The sequence below is a fragment of the Saccoglossus kowalevskii genome, chromosome 12 (assembly GCF_978046115.1).
Source record: "Saccoglossus kowalevskii chromosome 12, keSacKowa6.1, whole genome shotgun sequence".
NCBI lineage: Eukaryota > Metazoa > Hemichordata > Enteropneusta > Harrimaniidae > Saccoglossus > Saccoglossus kowalevskii.
In genome coordinates, this window is record NC_140652.1 from 32,971,750 (window position 1) to 32,996,093 (window position 24,344).

At 34.4% G+C, this 24,344-nt stretch overlaps 1 protein-coding gene across 2 annotated transcripts; it reads right to left on the reverse strand.

Annotated features, from left to right (window-relative positions):
• Positions 1 to 632: 632 nt before the first annotated feature.
• On the reverse strand, positions 633 to 23,569 carry LOC100371046 (BTB/POZ domain-containing protein 10-like). Of its 2 annotated transcripts, none has more exons than XM_002731341.4 (10): positions 23,487 to 23,569; positions 18,525 to 18,679; positions 15,496 to 15,742; positions 15,076 to 15,175; positions 14,647 to 14,767; positions 13,546 to 13,643; positions 12,431 to 12,530; positions 7,641 to 7,751; positions 5,919 to 5,972; positions 633 to 5,490 (listed from the first exon to the last, which is right to left on the reverse strand). In XM_002731341.4, the coding sequence occupies exons 2-10, from the start codon at positions 18,652 to 18,654 to the stop codon at positions 5,252 to 5,254; spliced, it is 1,200 nt and encodes a 399-aa protein (XP_002731387.1). In that variant the 5' UTR covers positions 18,655 to 18,679; positions 23,487 to 23,569; the 3' UTR covers positions 633 to 5,251. The 2 variants fall into 2 exon arrangements, with proteins under 2 accessions (XP_002731387.1, XP_006812295.1); XM_006812232.3 differs by having other exon boundaries at positions 23,477 to 23,569.
• Between the last annotated feature and the right edge of the window lie 775 nt (positions 23,570 to 24,344).

Sequence of the window (24,344 nt, forward strand, 5' to 3'; positions counted from 1 at the left end):
GCTCTGCACTTAAACTTGGAATAGAACCACTGTACTAGATATCAGGCCATGAATAGCAATAGGAAAGTCATGGATGCTCTGCACTTAAACTTGGAATAGAACCACTGTACTAGATATCAGACCATGAATAGCAATAGGAAAGTCATGGATGCTCTGCACTTAAACTTGGAATGGAACCACTGTACTAGATATCAGGCCATGAATAGCAACGGGAAAGTCATGGATGCTCTGCACTTAAACTTGGAATAGAACCACTGTACTAGATATCAGACCATGAATAGCAACGGGAAAGTCATGAATGCTCTGCACTTAAACTTGGAATAGAACCACTGTACTAGATATCAGGCCATGAATAGCAATAGGAAAGTCATGGATGCTCTGCACTTAAACTTGGAATAGAATCACTGTACTAGATATCAGACCATGAATAGCAATAGGAAAGTCATGGATGCTCTGTACTTAAACTTGGAATAGAACCACTGTACTAGATATCAGGCCATGACTAGCTATTGGAAAGTTGTGAATGCATTGTTGATTGAACCACTGTACTAGACATATGGCTATCATAGTTTTGAAAAGTCCGGGAACCAAATCAAGTTTGTTAAAGGTTTTACAGAAAATGCAACACGAAGTCAGGGATGATAAAAAAAATCTTTATTGTAAATGTCAATTTGGAAATTGTTTCACTATATTAGTAGTACATTCTCCAAATCAAGGAAGAATATAGAGTGCTACAGAGACTGTGAACTACATATCATTTAACATTTTATGTTTTTTATTATCAAATTACTGACAAGTTAAAACACTTGGTGTAAATCACTTCATCCAGGTATCATTGTAAGTGAATCTACATTAGCCTTTGAAGCTAGGACATTCCAATGCAGCACACCAAGTTATAGCCCCCATTGCACATACAAACAGGTGTGCAGAATTAAGACTTTTTTGCTTATTATTCTAAAGCTTGATACAGTAAGTGTACGTGTTATTCTGCTATTTGACGACATCACATCATATGTAAAATGCAATCCTCACTAGTACATACTGTAAAATACTTTATTTTATTCTCACTTTATTTTATTCTCAATTAATTCTCACTGAAAATCTTTCTGTATGGAGTTAATTTTCACCGATTTTCGATGTGTTGAATTTAAAATATAGGAAAAAGGTATATTTTCGCTGGATATTATTTTCACAGCGAAAATAAAGTATTTTACAGTAAATCCTACATAATAAGAAATCACAATGTATGCTAGATATGGTAATATTGTATAAAGTAAATACAACAAAAACTTCAGAGAAAATACAAAATTGTCATTATATTTAGCGTAATTACGCCCTAGATGCACAAGATGCACTACCCATTCGTGGTCAAGACACTATACAAAAGTGCCACTTGTCTAGGAAACATACCTGAATGATTTTACCTAGACAGTGTTGCAGATCTTGTGTACGTACGTCACCAACTAAGATTCTGGATCGACATTTTCAACAGCTTGCACCAATGTACGTGAATGCTGTTTTTCAGTGCCCTACTAACTCTTTCATAACTTGATTTATCTGGTTACTGATTAACAATATTCTTTCTCAAATTGTCCCTAAGTTAAGACCAAATGAAGAACCATATCATTACTCGCAGGTTAACAATCACATGATGCTTCTCATTACCTCTCCATTCATTTATAACATAGAAAAATGGTAAAGAAAATAAAAAAAGAATGGGGATTAAAAATAAGCAACAAAACTTCACATGTATGAACACAGAAGTCTTCCATATACCGTATTTGTTCTATGATCTTACTTAAATGACAGAGGCAAGTCTGTAATAAAAATATGCAATATTTGAATGATCCAGTATACAATTAATGCTATTGTTCACTTGCAAGTACTTTCAATACAGAAAATACAGTATACATGCATTTGTTGGCAATGGTAAATTTTGCAGTAAGTGTAATATAAAATGACCTCTTCATGTCAAATGCTTACAGCGGTAGGCACAGAGTTACAGCAATAAATCTTACACTCTACAACACAAATATACTACTTCATTTAGAAAACATAAAAAAAAAAAAACTATTATAAAAGGGCCAATGAATAAATAATTGCATAATGACTTGATAACAAATTATGAAGTTATCCTAAATAGATAATCATGAGGCTAAAAAGCTAAAAAAAAAAAAGCATTTCTGTTCCTGACAAAATGGTTTGGTGAGCACTTATTTTGGCAGTTTTTCTTTGTTTTTAATATTTCAACAGAAACCAGAAATAAAAAAACACACAAAAGTGGTGGCTCTTTTGAACTGATGCATAAACTTATCAGAAACATACATTTTCTTTCTGGCCTAATATCTTATTTAATGAATTCTCATTGTACTCATGAAATATCTTAACACAGCTGAAAAAACTCGCAATTTGATAGATACTTGATGCAAATTATCACTACCTAATCAACATCCCTCCTCTATACAAGGTTATTCGTGTGAAGAGCATTGTAACATAAAAACCAATTGTAGTGCACAATGATAAATATTAGAGTTTGAAAAAAAAAAAAAATCACTATTTTGCTCTCAGAATTGCTGTAAACATTTTCACACAAGGCAAGATTGATAAAAATTAGGCCATTTGCATATTGAATGCAAGTAATCTAAAAAAAAAAAAAAAATCAGTTGGAAATTAAGTTTGATTTTAGAATAACTACTTAAGTTTTACTGTTAATTCTGTTTTTTGGTGATTACCTTGGTTGTGAGTCAGACAACATCATATGTATGATTTAAGACATCTTGAATAAGGAACACTGCTAGAGGTAGTAATATAATGCCACTAAATAAGATAAATAAAAAAAATAAACAGATCTACACAAGTGAAATCATCTTTAAATGCACAAATCATTTTAGAATATCAAAACGCACTCAGTGGCTTATCAACAAACTGCACTCAAATAACATAATACTGGATAGAACCTGTCAGTTATAGTCAAGACAAACTTCAGTTAGTTACAGGCGATCTAGACTTGCAAAGTCAGGACTTCTTTTTTCGTGATCGCGAAAACTAGCGTGACCTCGAAAGAAATCCCGGCTGGATGCATCTGCAGGCGACCCCCTGCGTTGAAGTGAAAACCGGAGCGAAATCACTCCGGTGGTTATGCTAATTAAAAGTTGTTGACATCATAAATAATTAATAGCAGTCAAATGCCCGCAGATGCTTCTAGTCGGGATTTCTTTCACTGTCACAATTTTTTTGCGATCATGCTAGAAGGACTTAAAACAATTATTTCTTTTTGTGAAACAAAAAAGAAATTCCGACCTTGCCAGTCTACAGGTGATCCTGTCATACACAATTGATCTGATTTCAAAATCAACGTTTTTTTTCATTATACTACTGGATTTATATAGGCAACAAACTATCATTCAGCCAGGTGGACTAGGAAATATTGTAAAGGAAACACAACATACATAAACAAATGCAAACAAGTTCAGTATTTTGGGTAATGTTTACCAGCAAATGTGTGTCAAAAAATGTTGTGCACAAAGCAGAACTACCACAAGTACACTAGGCATCAGTGAGAGTGAAAGGCCATGGATTTGATTCTAAAATGGGTGTCATGAACTGTTGTAATGTTCAATTTTCAACAAAAAAATGCTTAGTAATAGCATTATAATGATCCCGGTAGTGGAATCCAGTCATGCTATTTCACAGTTGAATAACTTACTTGTTTTCAAGGTGTTACAAATGTTGATTACTACTTGGTCATGATTATAATATTCGAAATATGGAACATTACGAAATGCCAGTTCAATGGCCGCACTCAAACCCTCAAAGTGAAACGATGTCTGTCATTTTTTTACATGCATGAGTTGACCTGCAACATTTGACATAAGTTTGTTATTAATCGATTTGAATGCTTGATTGTGCCAGCCGAACATATTTAGAAATTTACAGCTGCTACTGATGGCTATGCAACATGGAAGTGATTTATCAATATTGCATACAATCTCATTTGGCATTGATTTCGGTTCAAAACTGTTCATAGATAAACTGACGACGAGAAAACCTAAACTGTATTTTAATTTAGGCATTAGGAAAGGCATTTAGGCAATAGGAATTTATTAGTAGGCATTAAAATGTTCAAAACGTGAAACCTAAATTGCAATATTTCAGGTACCTCACTATCTGCTGTGGTAAAGTTGTTTTATTAAGCCATATATGTATATTAATACCTCAGCAGTGATCATTGTCATTAACTTATAAATAGTTCTTGCCAATCTCTTTCATGCCAATCACGTAAACAAGTACATACTCCTACTCATACGAATGGTTGTTTGTTGTCATTACTATGCCAATCTCTCTCATGCCAATCACGTAAACAAGTACATACTCCTACTCATACGAATGGTTGTTTGTTGTCATTACTATGCCAAACTCTCTCATGCCAATCACGTAAACAAGTACATACTCCTACTCATACTCTTAAGTGAATGGTTGTTTGTTGTCATTACTATATTTTGCTGGTTTGTTCAAACACTATAAGTTAAAAATAATAACTGTTAGTTTACTGTCCTGATTTTGTTATTCGTTTATGCACAACTTCAGAATTCTGAGAACAGAAGATATCTCACAAATACACTAGTTGCATCAAATCCTAACCGATTGCAGTGTGTGATATCAGTCTACAGTACTACACTAATCCAACATATGATTAAATTGTGGTACACTACTCCATTTTTACCTACTATATTAAAATGAATAAATAAGTTTAAATACTGATTAAACAGGAATGTTATCATCCCTTGATGGAAATGTTCTTCAGACTTGACGATTGTACCCCTCCATGATAATGGGATGGACCATTTTAATTCAAATAATGATTCATCAGGTTGTTATGCCTCATGGATACTGTCCCTCGGACTAATACTTCATACCCTTTCGTTAGAATGGTATGTTCTGCTTTTGAGTCAACTTATCAGTCACAGAAAATACCATAAATGGATATATTTCCACTATACATTAAGGATTGACATTCCATATAATGTATGTACTTTGTCAGTAATACCTTAATTACATATGGATTTGAAAATGTTAGCTTTGTTGGAATAAGAATGACTAAACATTACAGCATTATTATTTATAAATTGCAATTGTGTGATCAAATTGCAATGGGTAAGCATGTAATTTCCAATATAAGGTGTATGTATGATGTTTCATATGCAAATTTGCCACCAAATAAGTTATTTTATACAACTGTCATTGAGACTCCTCAGTTTTCAGGATCAGGGATAGGTTCATCGGGATATATTTCAACCGGTGCAACGAGTAAGGCAGCTCCTTCTTGATCCGGATGTGGTGGTTGTACAACTTGGTTTTCAGCTTCGCTGGCTGTCACCAGGTTAGTGATGGACTTACTTCGAACACACTGGAAATCTACATGTCTACTTTTGTTTTCTTCTTTCTCCCAAGACATGTGAAGGAAAGGCCTCTGTACATAATTATAAATCACTGTAAAATAATGACATTATTATTTTATATTAAGTTGTGTGTTAGCTTAAGTTTATTGGTTTGATAATTCATAAATGAAATTAAAAAGCCATCAAAGATGATAGATACCCTGTCATCTTTATGATTGGTTCAAGCAGTTTGTGTTGATGGGAGGGAGGGGTGTAAATGGTATTGAAAATGGTGTGCCCAATTCCTAAATAAAGCACTGCTTGAATGTCCCAGTAATGCAACAGTGCTCCAGATACAATATTTATACGTTATTATATGTTCATTGCGTTATTTCTGCAATATAACACTGTGTGGACGCTGGTAACATGACGGGAATAAGAAGCCATGGATTATTCAAAAACTTAAAATAAATACAGAAAGATTATTTATTCAACAGTATATTATTTATTATCTATGACACAAAATGGTCAGTGTATTACCTTCAGGTCTCCCTCCAGGCCTCTTCTTTATCTTTTCTTTATATGTTGGATAACCTGCAACAATAATAAACAATTATTATCAACGTTATATCATTTTTTCTGCAAGTAATTGGGTTAGCAAACTTGCTCATTAATTTGCTGACAAAATTAATAAGCAGATCTACCAGACTTGCTGGAGCTGACAATTCATAATGCTGTAAGATTGATAATACAACTTATTACAACATAATATTACAAATTCAATTTTTTAAATCTATACTATAACAAGCCATGCATGGCACAGTCCCCGTTAGTTATCAAATTTAAGATATATAGTTTGTTTATAGTAATATAGCTGGAATATAGCCATGTCAGAAATATGATTTTTTAACATTAAAATGATTGACATTTGTATCTGATTGTCGAACAAGTACTTGTCCATATTGAGAGATATTGCCCTGGAACAGCATTCAATACATGTTTATATATGACATGATGTATAACGAATATATGAAATTTAAATATAATAAGTCAAAGCATTTAAGAGATATGGCTCTAGAAGTCCATTATTATTATTTCCATCAAGGGTCCATAGTGTCTAATGTATATACCAAGTCCATGTATATACCATCCATCTGTAAACAGCCAAGAAATGGTTGATTTTTAGGATTTTTTAGCACAAAAATGGCCGCCATTCAGCCATCTTGAATCAGATCGTGAAACAAATTGATGTGCATATGTATAATATCATGTATGATGTATGTGTGAAGTTTGATTGTGATTGGTCCAGGCATTTCTAAAATACACAAACGCACGGAGGTCAAAACATCGGAGGTCAAAACATAAGTCCCCGTTTTCGGACTGCGTCCAAACGGGGACTAACAAGCGGGTTTGCTAACTTGCTGCCCCAATCCTTTTGAGTCTCACTGAATTTGCTTAAAGTTGTATTATCGGCAAAACTTTAATTTAACAGGTTTCACTTAATTAAAATAAAAACCTGTGAATAATTAATTAATGCATTTATGGTACAATACTGTTTTTGCTCTATTGATAGCATATGCACTTATGAAAATGACAGACAAACGTCTATGGCCAGACGGTTATATTTGAATGATGGAGTATATAGTAACTGCAGTTTTTGGTTCATGTGTACTACCGAAAAATCTGTATTATAAGCCACATCCCTAATAGAAGCCACACCCATTATTTTTGAATAATTGAAAACCAAAAATTCATCATTTCTCATACGTGTAGATGCTCTAATAGAAGCTGCATTTCCTCTGTTGCATTGTACCATTTTAATATAAGCCGTGGTTTCTCATACAGATTTTACACTACTAGAGATGTGACAAAAAATACAGTAGCTACACATTGCTTGATGATGCCTTTTTTTATACAGACTCTAAACAGGCAATGTGTTAAAGCGCGGCGGTCGCCGTGCTGCGCATGTGCGACATTTGTGTTGATAAAAATTGATTTTTCCACAATCCAATGTGCTCTTCAAATGAAAATCACAAGTAAGAGGTCTGACATGGGCGCGACTTGCACTGAATACCACTGGTGACTCCTTCGATATCGTCCGATCACCAGAAATTACCTAATTTCAAACGTCTCAGTTTGTACTCGTTGATCTGCGTAACAGTCAAAGTCGCCATCTTTATTTATATGAGGCCCATATATCTCGCACATGCGTGGTGCGACGACTACCACGCTTTAACTGAATCAGTATCACAATGATCTTACCTTCTATGCCTAATCTTATCTTTTTTAAACCCCTCTCCTTCAGCACCTGTTTAGCTACCTCTCGGTTTTCAATATATTTGAAAAACCTATACATCAATGTACTGTATATAACTGAAAAGAAAACACAAGACATGATAAATGCAAAACCTTGACAGATTCTATTCAACAACTGTAAAGTCGTTTGCAAGTATTAAAATAGATATTCAGATCTCCATGAATTTTACTCTATGGCTTTATTTCATGTTGTTGTTTACAAAACTTTTTCACATGTAAAATAATTATTGACAGACCATTAAACAGCGATATTTGAGCCATTTAATATTGGTTTCAAAGGAGAATATAACTCGCCATGTCTGAAAATATTGTTTGGTGACATTAGAGCCATTTAATATTGGTTTCAAAGGAGAATAGATCTCGTCATATCTGAAAATATCGTTTGGTGACATTTGAGCCATTTAATATTGGTTTCAAAGGAGAATAGATCTAGTCATATCTGAAAATATTGTTTGGTAACATTTGAGCCATTTAATATTGGTTTCAAAGGAGAATAGATCTAGTCATATCTGAAAATATTGTTTGGTAACATTTGAGCCATTTAATATTGGTTTCAAAGGAGAATAGATCTCGTCATATCTGAAAATATTGTTTGGTGACATTTGAGCCATTTAATATTGGTTTCAAAGGAGAATAGAACTCGCCATGTCTGAAAATATTGTTTGGTGACATTTGAGCCATTTAATATTGGTTTCAAAGGAGAATAGATCTCGTCATATCTGAAAATATTGTTTGGTAACATTTGAGCCATTTAATATTGGTTTCAAAGGAGAATAGATCTCGTCACATCTGAAAATATTGTTTGGTGACATTTGAGCCATTTAATATTGGTTTCAAAGGAGAATAGAACTCGCCATGTCTGAAAATATTGTTTGGTGACATTTGAGCCATTTAATATTGGTTTCAAAGGAGAATAGATCTCGTCATATCTGAAAATATTGTTTGGTGACATTTGAGCCATTTAATATTGGTTTCAAAGGAGAATAGAACTCGCCATGTCTGAAAATATTGTTTGGTGACATTTGAGCCATTTAATATTGGTTTCAAAGGAGAATAGATCTCGTCATATCTGAAAATATTGTTTGGTGACATTTGAGCCATTTAATATTGGTTTAAAAGGAGAATAGATCTCGCCATGTCTGAAAATATTGTTTGGTGACATTTGAGCCATTTAATATTGGTTTCAAAGGAGAATAGATCTCGTCATATCTGAAAACATTGTTTGGTGACATTTGAGCCATTTAATATTGGTTTCAAAGGAGAATAGATCTCGTCATATCTGAAAATATTGTTTGGTGACATTTGAGCCATTTAATATTGGTTTCAAAGGAGAATAGATCTCGCCATGTCTGAAAATATTGTTTGGTGACATTTGAGCCATTTAATATTGGTTTCAAAGGAGAATAGATCTCGTCATATCTGAAAACATTGTTTGGTGACATTTGAGCCATTTAATATTGGTTTCAAAGGAGAATAGATCTCGTCATATCTGAAAACATTGTTTGGTGACATTTGAGCCATTTAATATTGGTTTCAAAGGAGAATAGATCTCGTCATATCTGAAAACATTGTTTGGTGACATTTGAGCCATTTAATATTGGTTTCAAAGGAGAATAGATCTCGTCATATCTGAAAATATTGTTTGGTGACATATTGTAAAAACAAGCAGCCTATCGGCTGAGATAGCTCCGCTGTTAGCAATGCACATTTCAATTAAAGAACTAAAGACATCATTAGAAAATGAACAATATGAATAGTATCAAAGCAATCGGACTTACAGTTTTTAACAAGAAGTCGAAAATATCACTTTTTACCAAAAATGACAAAAATATTCACCAAAATTAGAGAATTAAAGATATCATTACAAAATGAACAAATCTGAGAAAGGTCCACATGTAGTACCTATATATGTAATATCAAAGCAATCGGACTTACAGTTTTCAACAAGAAGTATCACTTTTTACCAAAAATGACAAAAATATTCACCAAAATTAGAGAACTGAAGATATCATCACAAAATGAACAAATCTGCGAAAGGTCTACATGTAGTATCTATATATGTAATATCAAAGCAATTGATCTATTGGTTTTTAACAAGAAGTCGAAAATATCACTTTTTACCAAAAATTACAAAAATATTCACCAAAATTAGAGAATTGAAGATATCATCACAAAATGAACAAATCTGAGAGAGGTCCACATGTAGTACCTATATATGTAATATCAAAGCAATCGGACTTGCGGTTTTTAACAAGAAGTCGAAAATATCACTTTTTACCAAAAATGACAAAAAAATTCACCAAAATTAGAGAATTGAAGATATCATCACAAAATGAACAAATCTGAGAGAGGTCCACATGTAGTACCTATATATGTAATATCAAAGCAATCGGACTTGCGGTTTTTAACAAGAAGTCGAAAATATCACTTTTTACCAAAAATGACAAAAATATTCACCAAAAATAGAGAATTGAAGATATCATCACGAAATGAACAAATCTGAGAGAGGTCCACATGTAGTACCTATATATGTAATATCAAAGCATTTGCACTTGCGGTTTTTAACAAGAAGTGGAAAATATCACTTTTTACCAAAAATGACAAAAATATTCACCAACATTAGAGAATTGAAGATATCAATATGAAATGAACAAACCTAAGAGAGGTCTACCCAAGGTACATATACACCAAGTATCAAAGCATTCAGGCTTGTAGTTTTCAAGAAGAAGTCGAAAAAGTAAAACATTGACACGGACGACGACGGACAATCACTCATATGATAAGCTCCGCTCGACAAAGTCGACAGCGGAGCTAAAAATAGAATGTTGTTATAAGATGGTTACTGGTAATTCTGACTGTCACAAATTATTAGGAGCTTCTGAGGAATACTATATATTTTTTAAGATATAATGCTAAAATTAATACAAATTTTGGAATTTCGTAGCATGATTTTCTCAAAAACCATGATTTGTACCAGGTAAAAAAACACACTCAAAATGCTATAGCATATAATAGAAATAAGACTTTTAAAAACAAGCAGCCTGTCGGCTGAGATAGCTCCGCTGTTAGCAATGCACATGGCAATTAAAGAACAGAAGATATCATTAGAAAATGAACAAATCTGAGAGAGGTCCACATGTAGTACCTATATGTATAATATATCAAAGCAATTGGACTTGCGGTTTTCAACAAGAAGTCGAAAATATCACTTTTTACCAAAAATTACAAAAATATTCATCAAAATTAGAGAATTAAAGATATCATTATGAAATGAACAAATCTGAGAGAGGTCCACATGTAGTACCTATATATGTAATATCAAAGCAATTGGACTTGCGGTTTTCAACAAGAAGTCGAAAATATCACTTTTTACCAAAAATTACAAAAATATTCACCGAAATTAGAGAATTAAAGATATCATTACAAAATGAACAAATCTGAGAGAGGTCCACATGTAGTACCTATATATGTAATATCAAAGCAATTGGACTTGCGGTTTTCAACAAGAAGTCGAAAATATCACTTTTTACCAAAAATTACAAAAATATTCACCAAAATTAGAGAATTAAAGATATCATTACAAAATGAACAAATCTGAGAGAGGTCCACATGTAGTACTTATATATGTAATATCAAAGCAATTGGACTTGCGGTTTTCAACAAGAAGTCGAAAATATCACTTTTTACCAAAAATTACAAAAAATATTCACCAAAATTAGAGAATTGAAGATATCATTACAAAATGAACAAATCTGAGAGAGGTCCACATGTAGTACTTATATATGTAATATCAAAGCAATTGGACTTGCGGTTTTCAACAAGAAGTCGAAAATATCACTTTTTACCAAAAATGACAAAAATATTCACCAAAATTAGAGAATTAAAGATATCATTACAAAATGAACAAATCTGAGAGAGGTCCACATGTAGTACCTATATATGTAATATCAAAGCAATTGCACTTGCGGTTTTCAACAAGAAGTCGAAAATATCACTTTTTACTAAAAATGGCAAAAATATTCACCAAAATTAGAGAATTGAAGATATCATCATGAAATGAACAAATCTGAGAGAGGTCTACCCAAGGTACATATACACCAAGTATCAAAGCATTCAGGCTTGTAGTTTTCAAGAAGAAGTCGAAAAAGTAAAACATTGACACGGACGACGACAGACAATCACTCATATGATAAGCTCCGCTCGACAAAGTCGACAGCGGAGCTAAAAATATAGTAATAAACATCTTATTAAATAGGTCTAAATACCTTGGAAGTATGCTTGCTTTGGCAGTGGGACATCCCACATTTTGTTTTATATCTATTGCTATGTACACATGTATGCTGGGGGCAAGTCTGATTGGACACATGCAATTAGATCTATTTATTTAAAAGTCGAAAATGTAACATCATGGAAGAATCATGCACAGTTTATGGGGTGGGGTGGGCGGATGGGAGGAGGATGTTTACAAATTCATGAAACCAAGCAATTTGGACGATGCACATAATTTATTGTTTTGGTGAGGCATCAGGCCAGTGAATTTGGTGGTTGAGTTTACTGGGGATTGTGGACCCTAGAAAAATGAAATGTCTTGTCAGATGATGCATGCTTTTTTCTTTCGAGAAGGAACTATAAATGTTTTTCCCTTCTGAAGCTGTTCCTCTCAAAGCAGTAATCCTATTTCATCAAAATTCAAGTAGCTAAATATCATTATTTTACTAAGTGAACTGAAGACTTACTTTGAGAATATTCTTCTCCCATCGGTGGTGGGAATTCTTCATCCCAATCCACAATATCTTCTTCTATTAATACTACTATATGGCACTCACGTTCACCTTTCTGTAAGCATAGATCACATATAATTAGTTACATCAGTCTATCCACTGTTAAACACTCTGAACTGATATTATTATACATCTGTCACCGAAACACCATAAGTAATTTTGCAGTATTTTACGGGGTATTTTCATCCTACAATATTAGGAAATGCAAATTATTCGCGTAATAACCTTATAATATTACAAGGTTATGACAAAAATACTGTAAAGTATGGACGTACAGTGATTATATCAACCTGAGTGTACATTACTAGCACTGCTATGATGTTTCGGACAGCAAAACAACAACATTACCAGCTAAGTTTGCTGGTTTGCTCAGCATGTCTGGAGATCTTTACATGATTAGAACAAGTTGGGTGAAACCAATCTCAACAGGAGAATTAAAACTTATATTGGGGTCACTGACATGTTGAATGTAAATAGAAGATCATGATGCAATTATTTTATAATTTATTTTATAATTAATTTCATTCATTAATTTCATTCAATTGTATAAATTGCTGTATGATAAATAGCAAAGTTATCTAACAAAATGTTTGCGATGACAATCATGACAGGTCACAGTCGCTAGTGTGTCTAGTGTTTATCATAAAAGCATGAATTTAGCTGAGCAGTGCAGCTTCATAAAATTGCTTTGTTGTTCCAATCATGTAATAATCTTGAGACGTACATAGCAGCATACTAGACAGCAATCAACTGACAACGTTGCTGTTTTTTGTGTTTGGAACTTTTTATACCTTTACTCCTGCTTGTACATAGTCATAATTAAGCGATGTTTCTACGTCTGTATCCAGTGAAGTGATTCTATTTTAATTAATTACTACCATACTTGGCCGCCTTAGTGCCCATGCTCAACAATAAAGATAATAATGATGAATACTTCGACTGTAAATATTTTTAAAGGGTGGTAGTTGTCATGCCGCGTCCTGTTCGATATGTGACTCATAGCGACGTATACAACATGTGTAAAATACATTGTTTATTTACATGAAATTCGAACACGCGCTGCACAGTACCTTAGCACTGGCTACCATACATGGTAAAATAAGTTCTTCTAAGTACTTTTCAAACTGAGCTCTTGCACCATCATTTGAAAGTTCATGTAATAGGCATCCTGAAAACAGAAATAATGCATAGTTAAATACTAGTTGGTAGACCTCTTAAGTTAGGAATAATATTCACTATATACTAGTTTAGGTTTAAAATAATGTGACCACTTGGGTCATAAATAAAGTAGACCACTTAGGTCATAAATAAATAATGTAGACCACTTAGGTAATAGATAAATAATGTTGACCACTTAGGTCATAATAAAGTAGACCACTTAGGTCAGAAATAATGTAGACCATTTAGGCCATAATAAAGTAGACCACTTAGGTCATAAATAAATAATGTAGACCGCTTGGGTAATAGATAAATAATGTAGACCACTTAGGTCAGAAATAATGTAGACCACTTAGGGGAGAAATAACAAAGACCACTTAGGTCAGAAATGATGTAGACCACTTAGGTCAGAAGAAATGTAGACCACTTAAGTGAGAAATAACAAAGACCACTTAGGTCAGAAATGATGTAGACCACTTAGGTCAGAAGAAATGTAGACCACTTAGGTCAGAAATAATGTAGACCACTTAGGGGAGAAATAACAAAGACCACTTAGGTCAGAAATGATGTAGACCACTTAGGTCAGAAATAATGTAGACCACTTAGGGGAGAAATAACAAAGACCACTTAGGTCAGAAATGATGTAGACCACTTAGGTCAGAAATGATGTAGACCACTTAGGTCAGAAATGATGTAGACCACTTAGGTCAGAAGAAATGTAGACCACTTAGGTGAGAAATAATAAAGACCACTTAGGTCAGAAATGATGTAGACCACTTAGGTCAGAAGAAATGTAGACCACTTAGGTCAGAAATAATGTGGACCACTTAGGTCAGAAATAATAGAGACCACTTAGGTCAGAAATAATAGAGACCACTTAGGTCAGAAATAATAGAGACCACTTAGGTCAGAAATAATAGAGACCACTTAGGTGAGAAATAATGTAGATCATTTAGGTCAGAAATAATGTAGACCACTTAGCTCAGAAATAATGTTGATAACTTATTACTTACTGAGGTTTTGACATTTAACAGTAGTTGCATCAAAAGGTATTAAAAGGTAATCACATGCTTCTCTCAATTCAGGCACTGAGACACTGGGAGGACATCGTATATAGCCATGTTTATAGTAATCCTACAAAATACAGCAACATAAAAAGTTATAAATAATAGAATATTATATATCAATGTTGATTCAGTCGGCAGAAATTCAATACACAGTTTTTAGACAGATATTTTATGTAACCATGAATATTTTTTGTTTTGTTTGTGATGCCTATTTTACAATCAAGTTAAGACTTTTCACTTTTCCCTAATGACTAAATTTTACAGCACTTTTAAACACAACCCAAAGCCAAATGCTCATGAATTACTGGTTATATGTAATTGACAATAATTTTTGTTGAATGTACGCTCTAGAGAAAATCTGTCATAATAACTTACAAGTATTGCTGAAAAGACTGCTGCTGAAATGCCTTGTGCTACTTCATATTCTCCCTTGTCATTAGGTCTAGTCCAATTGTTCTCTAGGGAGGAAAACATCCTGGGAAAAAAAGACATTTTGGGTTCAGAATTCTACAGTAATCAACAATACTAGGCTTTCTGTTTTATTAAACTGTTTGTATATGTAGCTAGCACAGCCTAATAAAATAAGGAAGTCATCACCAGGGACTGTGTTAGCGTTTTAGTTCTGATGAGAAAGTGAAGAGGAATTACCAATACACTCTGTATCCTTTTTTACAAATGGGACTCTTTCTTATATAAAACTCGGTACAGTCAACACCCAGGCAGAAGACTCCACAGTTAGCGCAATTTTTGACAACTCATGCTACTGACATACTGAGTAATGCGATATAAACTTACCTTCCTAACATTGTATGTTGCTGTGCAGTAAAAATTGCAGGATTCACAACAAATCTAGTATTGTCAACTATAAGTGTTACTCTATCAGATAGTATATTACTATAATGACTGTGTGTTTGACACAGATTAGATGCATAGGATGAGGTAGTGGAACACGATGTACTGACTGCCGCCGTAGCTCCACCACATAATTGGTTCTTTGCTGGGCCTTCATCTGTCATGGAGGATCGCACACGATTACGTGGACCTAAAGCAATGTCAAATCAAATATTTAATACATTGATAGTGCTGAACAAATGCATAGGAATAAAGTAATGAATATTAATAATTATACAGCCTAACCCGACGCATACCGGTAATATTGTAAAATAATTTGTTTTTACTGGTACTTAAATTCACTATTTTGAGCATATTTACTGAGTTTAAGTTCACAAATTTGCCAGAAAAACAATAAGTTCTATTGCCTATATACTGCAGTGTTCTCCCCAAAGCGTTTTAGCATAGCAGGGCCGCTACTCTATTATTTATGCCGCTACTCTGAGAGATTGCCCGCTACTCTGAGAGATTTCCCGCTACTCTGAGAGATTGCCCGCTACTCTGAGGGATTGCCCGCTACTCTAAGAGATTGCCCGCTACTCTAAGAGATTGCCCGCTACTCTAAGAGATTGCCCGCTACTCTGAGAGATTGCCCGCTACTCTGAGAGATTGCCCGCTACTCTAAGAGATTGCCCGCTACTCTGAGAGATTGCCCGCTACTCTAAGAGATTGCCCGCTACTCTAAGAGATTGCCCGCTACTCTAAGAGATTGCCCGCTACTCTGAGAGATTGCCCGCTACTCTGAGGGATTGCCCGCTACTCTGAGAGATTTCCCGCTACTCTGAGAGATTTCCCGCTACTCTAAGAGATTGCCCGCTACTCTAAGAGATTGCCCGCTACTCTGAGAGATTGCCCGCTACTCTGAGAGATTGCCCGCTACTCTAAGAGATTGCCCGCTACTCTAAGAGATTGCCCGCTACTCTGAGGGATTGCCCGCTACTCTGAGAGATTGCCCGCTACTCTGAGAGATTTCCCGCTACTCTAAGAGATTGCCCGCTACTCTGAGAGATTGCCCGCTACTCTAAGAGATTGCCCGCTACTCTGAGGGATTGCCCGCTACTCTGAGAGATTGCCCGCTACTCTGAGAGATTTCCCGCTACTCTAAGAGATTGCCCGCTACTCTGAGAGATTGCCCGCTACTCTAAGAGATTGCCCGCTACTCTAAGAGATTGCCCGCTACTCTAAGAGATTGCCCGCTACTCTGAGGGATTGCCCGCTACTCTGAGAGATTGCCCGCTACTCTGAGAGATTGCCCGCTACTCTGAGAGATTGCCCGCTACTCTAAGAGATTGCCCGCTACTCTAAGAGATTGCCCGCTACTCTGAGGGATTGCCCGCTACTCTGAGAGATTGCCCGCTACTCTGAGAGATTTCCCGCTACTCTAAGAGATTGCCCGCTACTCTGAGAGATTGCCCGCTACTCTAAGAGATTGCCCGCTACTCTAAGAGATTGCCCGCTACTCTAAGAGATTGCCCGCTACTCTAAGAGATTGCCCGCTACTCTGAGGGATTGCCCGCTACTCTGAGAGATTGCCCGCTACTCTGAGAGATTTCCCGCTACTCTAAGAGATTGCCCGCTACTCTGAGAGATTGCCCGCTACTCTAAGAGATTGCCCGCTACTCTAAGAGATTGCCCGCTACTCTGAGGGATTGCCCGCTACTCTGAGAGATTGCCCGCTACTCTGAGAGATTGCCCGCTACTCTGAGAGATTGCCCGCTACTCTGTGGCATTTCCTGTTACTCTTCGTTTTAGCTTGTAAATACACATGCGAATCTGTTAGTCAGCGTCATCAGCGTCCAGTACTGTTAGCCAAATCAGGTGTGAATGGAAACATGTCAGTGATTACGCAAAGACAATGGACTAATACAGCTTCGTACTTCGACAATAAACACTTTCGGCCTATTTAATGAGGGTAATCGCGAGCATTTTTTCATATTCGGCTTGAAGCAGCAACAATGTCAAGCAGCAGAAATATTACGCTGTGGTTCCGCGTAGAACGCCCTGCTGGGCCTCTGGTTCTGAGCGATAAACCCACCAGCAACGCGGTCACCGGTACCCCTGTCGGCCGTGGTACTACACGAGTCTAAGATGACGAAAGGTGCAAAGAAAAGAAAGTCTTGATTTGAAGCACAAAGGACAACAAAATGTACGTGGCTAAGAGAAACAGCATTTTACTTGGAAGCATAATTTGACCTAGTTTAGTAAACTTTTGTATGGCTACATTTTTTGCCGATCGTCGAAACATTTTTTGGAAGTTCAAAAATTGTTGTCTACGATTTATCAAAATTCTAGTATTCTGTTTTGAAATAGTCGGGTAAATTTTATCGTGGGAATTTTTTAGATTTTAATAAAGTTTAGTGTCTTTTTAAAATGGCGACAATTTGTTTATTTTGATGTTGATCGTGACGATATTTTTTAAAAACAAGTATTGATTCGCCTCTATTTCTTATATTTTATTAATGCTGTGTCACATATGTGGAAAATTAAACTTAAAATCACCCATAAATAGTTCTTTGGCATGGAATTCTATGCCATGTATAAATATTACGAAATATGCTATCGATAAACATACACACTCAGAGATGCACAAGAAGGCCATGTCATTAGAAGTGGAAAGCAAAGAAAATCACAGTGTTCTCAAAAGCTGCAGACCACTGGGCTTCCATGAAAGTCAGAAAAATCAACATTACATAGAAAGCACACAGGAGCAGATTTATTTAATCTTGTTCATAAATTTGTTAAAAAATAAAGACACAATTTCATCCATGCAAGCCTGTCTTTATTGTTTTCTTTATCTCCAGACATATGCTAATGATTATGTAAATTATATGCAAATTAGCCGCCACTTTGAGACATTTTTCTGGGGAGAACACTGTACTGAGGTGAATTTGAATTAGCAGATTATATCGGCAATATATGAACATGTCATTTACCTGAGGATTGTTGCTTTGGTGCAAAATTTGGATCATTTGCAGCTTTAGTACTAAGAGCATTCAGTTTATCGCATAGCCTCTCATTGCCACCACTAGAGGGCGATGTACTTGGTGGTCCTTTATGACTCATAGTTTCACATTTAATGTACAGCTTCCTGAAAGAAAATATTCAAACATTGAAATAATGAATTCCTACAACAACAAAGTAGTTTGTAGAATGCATACCATAATCCTTCCATGGAAGAATGACCATCACCTCAAGTGCCAGCAGTTATGAAAAGGATTGAATACATACATGATTAATTATTTTTGACATTTTAAATTATTACATTTTTTAGTGGTTCATTGAGTGGATTTTAATCAGTGGTAATTTACTTTTAGAAGAATTCAACCAGCCAACATAAAAAAGCAGGAAAACGAGGAAACAAAACAATCAGAAACACTGAATGTAGCGGTTGAATTGCTGGAAAAAATAATTATTGTTTCAGCAAAATTAGGAGGTCCAACTAATTTTACAGATTATGGTGCTACACAATACATGTACGGTACTTATATATCAGTTTTCAGGTTTAAAATAATGTAGTGTTTGGAATGTCCAGACAACACACAGTAATCAACTCAGTGAAAGCAAGACATGAAGTGAAGCTATTTTAGTATTTTTAAGTTATTACATCACCTAAAACTGAACACACTTATCTGTCACAATATTACTCATTAAAACAAACCAGTAACAACAAAAATATATTTTGTGATGCCTATTTTTACATAACATTGTATTAACATCTTTATTACATTTTACTGTTTAAAATAAAATAAATTTAAATTATGTTACAAAATTATATTTCTGTTTATGTTATCGACTATCATGTGGTGTGGTTCGTCTGTCCAAACACCAAATACATCTTATTGACCAGTATCAGTTTTGACTATTATTTAAATTATGACTTGGTAAATGTACATCATGAATATACAATGATCTAAATGTTCAAACATAAGATGTTGAGTTTCTATATGACTATGAAATTAAGGTCAAACTAATAAAACTATTTTTTTTTATCTTTTTTTTTCCTGTTCTCTCTACCAAGACCCCACACTGGACTATGAATTCACTAAAGATTATTATTATAATAAATAAGTTTGTGAAAACATCTACATAAATTATATTGTGTTCTCATCTGTTCTTTGCTTTGAAGGGTGTAGTCTTCGTGCTGTGCATGTGCAACAGTTGTGTTGATGATTATTGATTATCCCACAATTCAATGCGTTCTTCTAATGGAAATACGAGTTTGACTTGGGCTCGAATTGCACTAATTACCACTGGAGACTCCTTAGATACCTTCCAATCGCCTAAAAAAAAAACTAAAAAAAGCTTGGTATCCACTGAGTTTGTACTTGTTGATCAGCCCAACAGTCAAAGTCGCCATCTTTGTTTATACAAGACCCATATATCTTGTGCATGCGTGGCGTGACAACTACCTTTAAATACATGCTTCTAGGAAAGGAAGTATCATCACTAGTGTAAATATTGCATAATAATTACGCTGACTTACTGTGAACGAAAAGGCAACACAAACAGCAGTATTGTGATACAGCTAACTGTTTTTTACTAAGAAAGCAGCAATATTGCAAGCTGTTGGCAAAACAGTATGCTACATTGAAATACTGCTGGTTGGGCTGCTTATTTTTGTTTACAGTAAAAAAAAAGGATGAACATATTACGTCAGCCTAACAGGACTTAAATATGTGACTACATGTATGTGTTTATTGGAGTCTTAAACTGAATTTCAGTACCACAGTCAACTGTATTTTGTATATATCTGATTTCAAAGTTTTGAATTGCAATACTTTATTTTACCTGGAATTAATTTTCGCTGAAAAGGCTTTTTGGGAGTTTTGTATGGAATTTATTTTTCACTGATTTTTGATGAGTAAAATGTGAAATATAGAAAAAAAAAAGTAAATTTGTTGAATTTTATTTTCACTGAATCATCCCTTCAGCAAAAATAGCAAAAATAAATTCGAAGCAGAATTTTACAGTATGTGTTGAATTTTCGGGCAGTTTAGGTTGTTATATTGACCAGTACAGTTGTATACTCAAAATATGCTGCCAGGTTTCAACAAATGAATATGTATATTATTATATTGCCCAAAAATGTCAACAATTATTGCTTGATTGAACAAGTACAAAAAAGAAAGAAATATAGTATGGTTAAAAATTACCACCATATTTACGCTTGTTGTAATTATTTATGAGATTCGCATTTTTTAAATAACCGGACATGCATGTAATTTACAGGATGTACTTTTTTCTTTAGAGAACAAAGTACATACAACTCCTGGCCATGTATTAATCTCTAAAAATAATGCCTCTGTCTTATATACCAAGTTGCACCATAAACTTGAGCAAAGCTGGATTAACGTAATTACCATATGAACAAGAGAGACACCAGTAATACAACAATAGTATATGGCAGGACATGACCTTAAAAACATCAGTGATGGTCCAGTACCCTGATTCATATTACCCATTGTGATGACAAGCCTCTAGAAACAACTGGTGGCCTTGACCCATTCCACCAGGATATAAACAACACCACACAAGTTGTAGAAACTGAGAGGTGTACATGTATGCAGATAGAATTCCATGCATACTATGAATTGAAGATTACAATGAAGTTTAAATTTTTTTTATTAAATATAATAAAAGTTCAGTTAGATGCAATATACAAAGTTCAAAATTATGCAACTGAAAGCTTCTGGTGAGCAAAAACTGTACATCTTACTGCATATTATGACTTAGAGGTCAAGCAATTATCCAATTAAACACGCAACATGAATTTAAGATAGCAATATAGTTCTCATTTTTATCTATATAGCAAGAGACCAATTTCTCTACTGCACAGAAGTACATCAGTTAATACTGTAAAATCTGTATTAGAAGCCACATCTCTAATAGAAGTTGCACCCATTCTTTTTGAATAATTGAGAATTAAAAATATTATCATCTCTCATATGTGTAGATGCTCTAATAGAAGCCGCATACCCTCTGTTGCATTAAACTATTTTAATAGAAGCTGCGGCTTCTAATACAGATTTTACAGTAATCTAAAATCTCACCTGGGAAAACATGTAAGACTTTCATCATCAAGTCCACAATTCAAACACTGTTGAGAGTATACATAGTTGAAAATACCAAACAAGGAAGCATGTAACGCAAAATTAAATTGTTCCATGACAACAAATGATAAATTTGTACAGTTATAACCAGCATAAAAGCTGTCGTGCTGTACAGATTACCCCCAAATCGTGCAATACTTCATTGTGAGATTACTGTAAACGAAATTAAGTATTCAAATTAATGTTTCCATTTACTGACTAGTGATGACAGAAAAGTTTCTGTGTGAAGTGAATTTAATATTCTTGATGTTTACTATGACTCATTTTGGGGGGTTTCACTCTTTATTAGAAGTGATTCATGTTTACAATCACCCAGCATGGGGACATCATTGCTACATGTACGATTGTGTCTTGAAAAAAAAAAAATTATATATGTTCACTGTTACATGTAGACAGAATCTCAACTTCAAAATGATATAAAGCAACTGAGAGCTTCTGGCAAACAAAAACTGCACAGCCTACTGCACACAAGAAATTATAACTTGAGGATCAAACAGTTAACCAATTAAAGATGTGAATTCATGCATCAGGCCATTTATGAACTCTTTGACCCTTGATTGACCCTTCACTAAAGTAGTCATTAGATGTTTTTTATCTACATTTACCGTGAAAATATTATTATCTGTATGAATTGTTTTGAAGCATTATTTTTCTTGCCACATGCACATAGTTATGCATATGTCATTAGTAAAAAGACTGAATTTCACATTGTGTAAAAACATTATACATTAATGTATGTCAAGTTTGTCAACACATTTGTTTTTTATTTCTCTTGATATAAATGATTTCCATGTCATAATATGAATAAAAAGTTGAAAGACAATTGAATTGAAAACTTGGTTTGCAACATCCCAAATAAATTATTTAATAAATAGTGTGTGAAATTCAACAGGATGGGCGAATTATTTAATAAAGACCGTGAATTTATAGTTTTCATTGTAATGTTTTATATAGCCAGCATCTGTGGTTTGAAACATTGACTCAATTGCCACTCACTTGTAAGTTGTACATGAAAGTGATGATGATTGGGCACACTGAAAATAGTTCAAATTTGAACATTCACAGTCAAACAGGACCAAGAAAATTTGCACATACGTGTACATGTTTAGTCATATGTTGCACAACAGACTAAAAAGACTGACAAATCTAACAGTATCATCTCAGGACGAATTGAAAAAGTCATTGCCAACATCATGGAAAAGATCAAGTATAAATCTATAACATTGTAACAATAAAATAGTTACTTCTGATAGTTGTTCTCAAAGATTTATCAAAACGGCAATTGTCGACAATACAATAGTTGGTGGAGAACTGTGTAAGTAAAGAGAAATAAAACAGATTGTACAATTCGTTTTGTTAATTTCCGACGAAAGAATAAATGTTATTGTAGGCATTTTTAAAACAGTTGGTGTTACTTGTGTAGTGTAGCCTGATCTCGGGTGTACAGACATGTATGAATATATGCCACGATGATCGAGATGGGACTGCAAACTACACTATCCGACATACAATTAGGCACTAATAAAGGCACTATCATAAAATCATAAATCAACACTCATTTAGAATCTAAGACAGGTCTGGTCACCAATAAAATCGGCACTGGTCTGAACTAGCACGGTACGAAAAGTTGAATCAAAACTAACGTCAACAGGACTACCCGTCCCACTCTTGTACTGTTTTTTTCGGGTATACACCAATCCTTAAAATACAAGTGACAGTTACTTCCTCAAGAATTGCAGCAACAACATTTTATGATAATTTGCAACATAACTTACCCTTACTCACCGTTTTCGACGAAATTATGGAGTGAACGAGCATAACCCTACGAGGAAAGCCGCCATTTTGAATGTATGCGCAATGGTTTCTGGGTAAAGACGATTCGAGGTCTCGGAAGTGTTCGGGCGAGTTTCGTTGAGGTCAATACACTCTAAATACGAATTGCGTGACAGCGGGCATGTATTTTTGTCGCTGAGATGATAACATTCACTTCGTGGTTTGTTTACAGAGACCAGCGACGTTTTTAAATACAATTTTAGTCACCCAGTCTTTTGATATTTTAGTAGCAATTTTAATCGCTCCTACACCACATTACATCTATCACAAATGTCTGCATTTGTTCGTTAGATTTTCGGTTTAATTTTTTGTGTTTAGTTTTTCTTTTAACGGAACTGCAATCGGGGGAAAGCTAGTTGTTCTTAAATAAATAAATAAATAAATAAATAAATAAATAAATAAATAAATAAATAAATAAATAAATAAATAAATAAATAAATAAATAAATAAATAAATAAATCCAAATATTTATCGGCATGAACAGTCAAAGCAAGCCCGTGGAAAATCAACAACAACACTACAGAATGATTGGAATAGATTACAGCTTGCTTCCTTTTCTTGAGAAATGAACATTTTATATTTGGTTAATAATTCTTATAATGTTAATAACTTATGAATCGAGATCAAGTTATTCCAACAAGTGAGTAACACCGAAACATACGACAGGGTGAATTCTGTACTGTGTCGTGTAAGCATTAATTTATTCGGTATTATTTACTTGCTGTGCACCCTACGAGTTTGAATTGTGACAGTAACGTACACCAACCAATGAAAGTACAATATGTCACGAATCATATTGGTTTACATTTC